The sequence below is a fragment of the Arachis ipaensis genome, chromosome B1 (assembly GCF_059453495.1).
Source record: "Arachis ipaensis isolate K30076 ecotype BB chromosome B1, ASM5945349v1, whole genome shotgun sequence".
Lineage (NCBI taxonomy): Eukaryota > Viridiplantae > Streptophyta > Magnoliopsida > Fabales > Fabaceae > Arachis > Arachis ipaensis.
In genome coordinates, this window is record NC_142436.1 from 39558763 (window position 1) to 39568203 (window position 9441).

General features: G+C 37.5%; 1 protein-coding gene across 4 annotated transcripts; it reads right to left on the reverse strand.

Moving 5' to 3' along the window:
- Nucleotides 1–978: 978 nt before the first annotated feature.
- Nucleotides 979–8745, reverse strand: UBP2 (ubiquitin-specific protease 2). 4 transcript variants are annotated; one of them, XR_001617896.3, is made up of 6 exons: nt 8256–8745; nt 6587–6711; nt 3722–6459; nt 2868–3129; nt 1244–1661; nt 979–1120 (listed from the first exon to the last, which is right to left on the reverse strand). XR_001617896.3 is itself a non-coding variant. In XM_016331649.3 (5 exons), exons 3-4 carry the CDS (start codon nt 6451–6453, stop codon nt 2889–2891), a joined length of 2973 nt encoding a protein of 990 aa, XP_016187135.1. In that variant the 5' UTR covers nt 6454–6459; nt 6587–6711; nt 8256–8745; the 3' UTR covers nt 979–1661; nt 2868–2888. The 4 variants fall into 4 exon arrangements, 3 of the variants coding, with proteins under 3 accessions (XP_016187135.1, XP_088357484.1, XP_020975854.1); XM_016331649.3 differs by having other exon boundaries at nt 979–1661; XM_088501358.1 differs by having other exon boundaries at nt 979–1661; nt 3722–6471; nt 8256–8649.
- Nucleotides 8746–9441: the final 696 nt, after the last annotated feature.

Sequence of the window (9441 nt, forward strand, 5' to 3'; positions counted from 1 at the left end):
CCTTGACAAAACAGTGCAGCAAAATAATTTGATAGTCACAAAAAAAATTAATTTTGTATATTGTTTAGTGTGTCTTGCACACAAACAATGGTGCCTTTAATTTGCTTCTTAATTATTATACAATTCATATTATGAACTCATTGGAAGTTCTGAAAGGTTGCCTTTGTGTACCACCGGGATAGGACACTGATACAGGAATATAGTCGTGTTTGACAAATGAAACATGAATATAGACATTGTATAAAATACTGAATTAGTGTATTTTGTATCTATTCTAACAGAAAAAACATAGAAATACTAACAAAAGACAACTTATTTTTTATTATTTTTATTATTCTTGTTAATTTTTTATAATTATATTTTTTATTATTATATTTTTCTTTTCAAATTTTTTGAATGAAAAAAAATAAAAATAAATTAGATTTTTATAATTTATTCTAATTTATCACCAAACAGAATACAAAAATATTAAATTCTATATCTTTATCATTTATGTCTTATTCTTAATATTTTATCTTGTCTTATTTTCAGAAACAAATGTAACCCAAAGATACTATGTTTTATCTTGTCCTATTTTCAGAAACATACATAACCAAAGATGCTGGGAACACAAATAGGAAGAAGGATTCGGACTTCAGTGTAGATACATGTAGAGGACAAACCTTTTCTCCAAACGGAAGTGTTACTGATGGCAAACACTCACATTTTTTTTTGGTAATTCAAACACTTATATTATTGACAAGAACTTATAATCAATACACTACTGTATTCCAAAATAACACACATCATGCCAAAAGAAAGAAAAAGGGAAAAAAATCATTAATCAGAGTTACAGAAAAGGAGTATGATATGCTGCAGTCTTCTCTTCCCCATCTTTCAGAACTTATTCGATTAGAAGCTGCCGCCCAAAATTGATTTTGTATTACAATTGGGCCAATATGTTATATTAAAAATAAAAATAAAAAATCTGGGGTGAAATTATAAAAGAGCAAATATTATTACTTAATATAACTGTTGGATTTATATACTTATCATCTAGTAATTGGTATGTTTGTGCAGGAACGTTGGTGCAAAACGATCAAGCCCCCAACAAATCCTTCACCAACAAACTGATGCAACACTGCAACAGATGTAAAAACAGCAGCTAAAGCAAATCAGAATTCAAAAATATAAAAAGATACAAAACAATCGCAGTTCCATCTGCGGATGCGATAGACATGACCGGCAACACAGAAAACCTCACCAAACCAAAAATCAGGCATGGATGACATCTCAAACCCTTGGTGCGGATGCATGCAGTAGATACAACAGCACAGATGCAACAGGGTTTCTTCTTTCCCTCTCACAAGGAGGATCAGTGTTTGCGCAAAACCACTGCTGACAACCCCTCTTTGGCTTTGCAACAGGTGGTGCCTTAAGCAGTAGCGTGGAGGAGGAAGACGCGGATGGATCCAAACATTGTTGTCGCCATCAAAGGTGGCGGTGGCGGCAGAGTTAAGCCAAAACCATCCGTATCCAGTTTAGGTTTCTACACTCGTATGGTCTCGTATGGTCCAAAGAGAACCAAATTTCTGGTTTATGTGAAGTTTCATTTGGAACCATGTATGTGGCTCCAGGCATAATATCACTTGCCATGTATCATTTTATCCAAAGGAATAAGCCTTTAAGCACATGCAAAAAACATGAACTCACATTGGATAGAAGCAGCATTCACAAGGGACTTTGCAAGAATTATGTTAACTTACACGAATAAAATTGTACAATTTATACTACACATTTTAAATAATCAATAAGAGTTCCCACGATATCGCTATAGATGAGGAAAGCGACAATCCTACATGCACATAAATTGGCAATGGTGAAAAATAATATACTTTGTGGATACAGTAGTGCTGCAAAGAAGCGATGGCATGCACCAAAACTTTGTTGAAAAGAGACTTTGGAACACATGGAAGTTGGAGGGGATAAGAAACAAAGAATATATGCTAAACAAAGTATTTCCCATTGAAAAGAGACCTGAATTTCACTCACTGATAAGTGATAAATGAATTTATTCGAATTGAAGACTCAAGAAGACCTATAATTACAAAAGCAAATATAAGAAGAGGTTTCTCCAGTACCCCTATAAAATAGTAACTATACATATTAGATCTTTGAGGTTAAAACATAGCCATGTGCTACACTAACTCAGATTATTAAATTTTTTAAATTCTGCTAAAACTCATGATTAGGTAACTGTTTGTCAGTTGGAGGGAAAGGAGGCGATGTGAAGGCATGTAGTGTTAAGTTGTGAACTTATACATAAATGAAAGTATTCGTTCAAATGAAATATCCCAGGCAAATCCCTAGTGAGTCACAATTGTCATATGTTACTCTCTGTATTAAGTCTAACAAACTCCCTGTTAATAAAAATAAAAAGGCAAAAGAAGAAATATTTCACAGTTCATATTAGAAGCACAATGCAGAATATCTAGATTATAGGATTAAAAAGTTGCCACTCTAAAAGCTCAATTCTAATTTTATACGAGAATTAAACCATGAGAGACAATTTTCTTCTAGGCTAATAGAACAATCACTAATACTCCTGACTGACAAATTTTGCAATGAACAAAAGTGCATAATAGATAATTAATCCCATCCCACAAGTTTAAACAAAGAAAAATACCTAAGATCGGAAAGGGAAGGGAAAAAATGATTTTTGATTGTATGAAATTGCATTGTACATTCAAGATCTCGGTACATGCTCAAAAAATGGTATCACAATGAGTAAGGTAATTGCTTTGACACTCGCCTGCAAGAATCTCTCTCTCTCTCTCTCTCTCTCTCTCAATTTAGTAAACTTGTATTTCTACCTCAAGTAAAAGTACCTGGAAAGTAGATGGTGTCCCTCAATTTTTTTCATAGAACAAAATGTATGCCTCGCATCGAAGAACTTCATCGAGAGACACTTCACGTACATATGCATCACTGGCATGATACCAAGTGGAACTCTCATTCTCATTGTTATCAGCCTTCCCTCTGTTCCTCTGGCCCCCTCTCACATATGCAACATAGTGACCCCCTCTCATAGATCCCGAGTGCTCCACTACACCAACCAAATGGTATTCATAATTCTCTTCAGCTACGAATCTGTTTAAACAACCGTTGGGAATTGAGTGTTAAATGCCAGAGGATCAATAAAGTATATAAAAAGTAAAAAATTTAAACAACTATATAGAAACCAAACCTACAATAAAAAATGCATGCAATGATTTTGACTTATGTTCAAATATTTCTTATTATCCAATTTAAAATTTGAAGAATCCTTTGCATTTTGTAAGAGAAAAACCAAATCACTGGAGATAGTTTTATAAATATAAGTGAATACCCCATCCGGCTCCTGACAATTACCTCGAAAGGACAATGAGACCCCCAAGAAAAAAAAACATCCAATCCGGCCCCTGATCTTTTTTTTTTTGGGACTGATTAGCCCTTGTGCCAAAAAAAACAACATTGACTTTTTTTTGGCACAGGGGCCTCGTCCTTTCGAGGTAATTGTCAGGGACCGGATTGGATTTTTTTTTTTTTTTGTCAAGGGCCTCGTTGTCTTTCGAGGTAATTGTCAGGGGCTGTTTTGGGTTTTTCTCTATAAATATCTAATGACAGCAAACTGCTACAGGTAACAGGCATTCATTAAATGATAAAAATTCAAACAGCATCTAGCAAAGTTACAGCAAAGTACCTAGGATCCACATATGGTCTGAGATCCATTCTTTCTCTGAAATTGACATGTCCATTTAACTTGCTTAAGCGACCTCGGGCATCTTGGCTGAATCTCTTCAAATGAATTGTCAAGACAGGCGGAGCTTTATGAATGAGGACCCTCTTAGTAGCATCCCTTTTCACCTTCAAACTTTTCACGTCAGCCTCTTCCTCACTGCATTCTTCTGAGTCATCGTCATCCTGACCTGACATCTGAGGATCTCTGCTTTCAACATTTTCAGTGTTATCCACGATAACACTAGAATCAGCAGCTGAATGATTACAACTTTCTGCATTCGAAGAATTATGACATCCCGAAGACTGAAGTTCCTCATTAAGTGTATCTTTCATCTTCAAAGTTCTGTGATCCTTTTCATCAACATTTGAACTCAATCCATTTGATTGACCATTTTCAAGCACTGTTCCATGATTAATATGTAAAACTGAACTTTCTGTATTTTTGGTATCTGTAATATTCCCATTATCAAGGCTTTTGACTTCAACAGAAAAAGAGTCAGCAGCATCCAATGGTTCAACACGACATCCAATCTCAATTCCATCCAATACAGAATTTGCCTTCTTTTTTGCTTCAACTTTTTTACGTTGGACAATTTTCGAACAGTTCTCACAGTTCCAACCATTTTCATCTGAGAGAAGCTCAGGTTTTATAAAATGTGCCAAGCAACTCTCTACCGAAACCGGAGAATCTGTATCATCGACTTCATCTGGATCAGACTCGCTGTTAAAAACAGCTTCCGTAACCTCATTAGATGAAGGCCTAGGAGCAGGACCAGCAAAAACTTCAGGTTCATTGAATAAATCACCAAAGCCTTCGAAGGTTAATTCTTCTTGACCATGGCCCAAATTCGAACAGGAAGCCTCACCATCCCTTCCAATAATCTCACAAGCAGAGGAACTTTCCTCTTTATAAGGAAGTAACAGCACTTCTGAACCTTGAACTTGTAGTGGAACCTCGTCTTCCCACCCATTTGTTGAAGAATACGGTCTTTGGTCTTGATCCTCCTTAGGGGAACACTCTGGACCATAAGGTTCACAGCTAACCCCTACCGGCAATTCATTTAAAGGTTCATTCTTGCTATCAGTATCCTGATCGCCCTCTTTCGGTGAAAGAAACTCACATTCCTCGGTGACATTGTCAGCTTCCACATAATCCAACCATGCAAGATCATCTGATGAAGCTGACATCTTATTTGCATCATTGTCAAGCACTTGCATATCTTGAGACTCTCCAACAGCAACCAAATTAGGTGAAGACAGCTCTTTAGCAACATTGCTTATTTCCTTTGAAACCAATACTGTAGAATCACCACAATCAGAAGGGGCTGCCACCTCACCCGCAACCGACACATTGGACTGAGCAGGGGAGGTTGACTCATGGACAGATGATTGGTTTGATATACTTTGACCAGCTATTGGATCATCATCCCTGTTAACTTTGACTCGGGTCTTTCCACCTTTTTTTGGTGGAAGTTTTGCCTTTTTGGCTCGATTTGCTTGTTGTGCTTTCCGAGGAGGGGGTTTCTTAGTTGGAACTGGCAGTGAAAGATCTAAAAAAGGCTCGTAAACAGTTGAGGAATTTCCACATTCAATGCACCGTACAGTACTAGATATCTGACCCCCAAATAAATCATCAACTAAAGTATTTGCAGGGGTGCCATCTCTCTTGGGCGAACCATTTTGTTTCCTTGCAGCTTGCTCTTCAGTACTCAACCCATCCAACAAACAACGGAGCAATTCATGACTGTCATGCTGCTGATATCCTCGAAATTGGGGAGACTTGGAGCACACACAACCAAAAAATGATCTAGGATTTATAGTGGTTTTCAATCCTGATTCTGGATTTGTTTCAGTGAACAGTTTCTTCAAGGAACTAACCAATGGTCCAAAAGGAGAATCCAAATTCAGAAAGTTGTCCCGCAATCTATCCATAGCTAGCAAATTTTGCATGATGGAATTGAAGAAACAAGTATTCCCAAGATTAATCATGCCTCGAACTACATAGCCACCATGTCCATATAAATCATTTCTGACAATCACTCCTGATTTAATTTCTGAAGTAACACTGCCATCAATACCAACGTCCTTAATATCCGCTGATGATTTCTGCGATGATCTCCCTTTCAACAATTTCACTACATCAGATAGAACACGGCCTGTTTCTTCATTCTCTTCTATTTTATCAACTTGAATAAGCATATTGCACTGAAAACACCAACACAACTGAGGCTTTTCATAATGAACCACCAAGGGATGCCGATGTTGCCTCACATGCCTGACAACATGGCAATGAGGGGTTGTTGGTAGCCCCACACCTCCACAGGTATATTGACCACACTCCAAACAAACCCATATAGCCTTGGACTCAGATTTTGAATCTACTGGTGTGCCACTTTTCTTCTTCCCTTGTTTATTACCTTTCCCTTTTCCTTTTCCACCTCTCCTATCAGCAGCACCTTCTCTGCAATCTTCACACCTTACTGATCCAGAAGATTCAATCTTGCTAGATAGTGTATTTAAATTAATACCCTTTACAAGATGAGGACAAGAACTTGTTTCTTTTGCAGTAGAGATCCCCTCATCAACAGACTCAACAGTTGGGTTGGGAGACTCTAAAGCTTTCTTCGGAGACTGCATAGCAACTGCCTTCTCCTTAGCAGAAGCTCGGTTCTTTCTTCTGATTTTCTTCCCCATCAGTTCCTACAATCCAAACTAAACAATGTACTCAACCAGCAAAAACAAACAGAGATCTAGTTCCTCTTTCCTTAAACATGATCGTATGATATATACATATACAGCACGTGCAAAAAGTAAAATAGAAATATACCTGACTTACTATCAGGAAGCCAAGGAGGAAGATTCAAAACAAGAATCTCCAAAGGATCAAAAGCTTTACTTGGAAGGCCAGTAACCTAGGTTCAAGAAAGAATGCAAGCCTGATCCAATCCAATCCTACAGTTCAATGACAATTCCAACAAAAACAGTAAGGCATGGACAGAATCCTTTCCAATAAGAACTGAGCTGTTTGAAAATCTCAGTGGAGCTGGAGCAAGCAAAAAAAAAAAACAAAAAACAAAACAAAGCAAAACAAAAAAACAAAAAACAAAACGTAACATAGGGTAAGTTAAACTAATATGCATATCATATATAGCGGTGCTGGTGAAGAAGAAGCTTATCCAAATTGAAGCATCAGATCGAGAATTAAAGAAAGTGCCTCTAGAAAAGAAGGAGCATGTTGTAATACATTCATAGCATGTGTTAAATTAATTATCGATCACCAATATCAATATACAGGATCCAAAGATAAATAAATAAATAAATAAAATAAAAAAATGAAAAGGCAGTAATCCAAGAAGGATACCTCCCAAGTCCACAGAGAGGTGTCCCCAAAGGTTTAGAAGGGCATCTGAGGAAAAGTCAGTGGTTTTTGGGAAGGGAATTAATCGGGTTGGAAAAGATGGACAAAAAACACATAAAAGATGGAGATAAAGAGTGAGATGCAGAGTGTTGGGTGAGTATTTGATATTTGAAATAAAAATTGGGTGTTGTTAAGAAAAAGAGAACAATCTCTTTGTTGCTGCTGCGGCTGTTGTTGGGGATGCTCGAGAGACAGAGAGAGAGAGAGAGAGAGAGAGAGAGAGTGCGTGCCACTGTGTCAATGAGGAAGGGGAAGGGGGAGGGACAGGAGATGAGAGACAGGACAATGGGCTTGTGAGCTTCTAAGAAAAGATCTTTTTTTTCAAGTTATCTTTTTTCAAAAGATCTTATAAAAACAGGAAAGTAATTTTATGTTTGGATAACTCATGCAAAAATATCTTTTCATTTATCAATTATCTTTGGGTATATCCATATGAAAGTAGTTTTTTGTTTATTTATTACGCGAAAAACATTTTTTTTAAAGAAAAAAGATCTTTTAAAGATGTAAATTGTAGCTTCTCAAAAAAAAATATTCTTTTTATTTTTCTAGTACTTTTACTTCTACAAATTTACCAAACAAGCTAAAAAATAAAAAAAGATATTTTTCATTAAAAAATATATTTTTTTATCAACTTTTTAATGGCCCCCCAAACAAGCACAATGTTTGTTTACCAGTTGCTTCGGAACAAGCCAACAACTCAGAATCAGAATCAGAACAAGCCAACAATCAACAAGAAGCCAACAACTAAGAAATTTTAACTCAGAATCAGAACATTAGTACAATACATACAGCATCAGAACGCAAAATTACAACATTCTAGTATTGAACACTAACTCAGAATCCATACAATTACATCAGCAATCAACAAAATCAACTCAGAAAACTAACAACAATTAACTCAGAACAAAAACAACAATCAACCCCTGTTAACTCAACAAAATTAACCAAGAAAAATGAACAACAATCAACAATAATTAGCTCAGAACATTAACAAAATTAACTCAGAAAATTATCAATAATCAACAATAATTAACTCAGAACAAAAACAACAATCAAAAAGCAGTGGAGGAGTGCTTACCGGAGAGACGGCGAGGAAGGTAGGTGACCGGCGTTCACGAGCAGAGACCGATCCGGCGAGGTGACCGACGTTCGCGACGGTGAGAGAGAGTGAGCTCGGAGAGAACGAACGTGAGTGACGCCGAGAAGAGGACCGCGACGGAGGAGAGACGCCGGGACGGAGCTGAGGCGCGCCGGCGAGAAGAGAACGGACCTGAGCGACGCCGAGGGGAGAAGTGGGAGCTTGGTATGGGTGAGGATAGTCCGGCGGCGACGTAAGGGTTCCGTGACAACGCGGGCGGCGACGGCACCCTCTGGCCGAGGCGAGTGGTTCGGCGATGGAGAAGGTGGGGGTGAGTGGCTGCTAGGGCTAGTCTGTCTTCTCTGATGTGTAAAACTACGGGAGAGGGAGAGGGAGAGGGTGAGGGTGAGGGTGAGTGGGTTTAGGGTTAGTGGGTTACTGATTGCAAAAAAATTTTTTTTTTTTTAAGTTAATTACTAATTCAGATCTCAAAAAACATGAAAAATGTTATTGACAAGATAATTTTTAAATATTTTAAAAATGTGATAAAAATAATTAATAAATATAATTTTTTATAAATATAAAAAAAATAATTTATTTATTTATTTGATCTAAATTTTTATGATTACGTTTGAATAAATATTTAGAAGTTATACAAAATTGAATAAACTACCATTTCTACTTATAAAAGTTGAAAACGCTGACATATCTATTTATAGAAAACGAAAATTATTATTTGTACCCATAAAAAATTATTTTTACAACCAAAATTATCCAAACCCTAAAAAATTAAATAAAATTCCTAAACTATCATTCTCTCCACCACTACCACTATCATCTCCTCCCCCCTCATCTCTCTCTCTTTCTCAATGTTCCGCTAGGACAAATCTTGCAGGCTCTGATGGTGCAACCAGCTCTCCTCACAGGTGGAGCATCGGGCTTTCACCCTCAAAGAGGATGACACCATAATCAAAGCTCACGCTCGGTTTGGCAACAAGTGGGCCACCATAGCCCGACTCCTTTTCGGCAGAACCGACAATGCCATTAAGAACCACTGGAACTCCACCCTCAAACGGAAGTGCGCCTCCATGAACTCCATCGACGATCCTCACTTCGCGCATCCACTCAAACGTTTCATTAGCGTCGGCGCCGCCATACTCGTGTCAACAGTGGTGGTGAGGTACTC

Coding starts and splice junctions, on each gene's coding strand:
- UBP2 (XM_016331649.3), bottom strand. CDS start 6,453: ATGGGGAAGAAAATCAGAAGAAAGAACCGAGCTTCTGCTAAGGAGAAG. Junction 3,130..3,721: donor AGACCATATGTGGATCCTAG/GTACTTTGCTGT, acceptor TTGTTTAAACAG/ATTCGTAGCTGAAGAGAATT.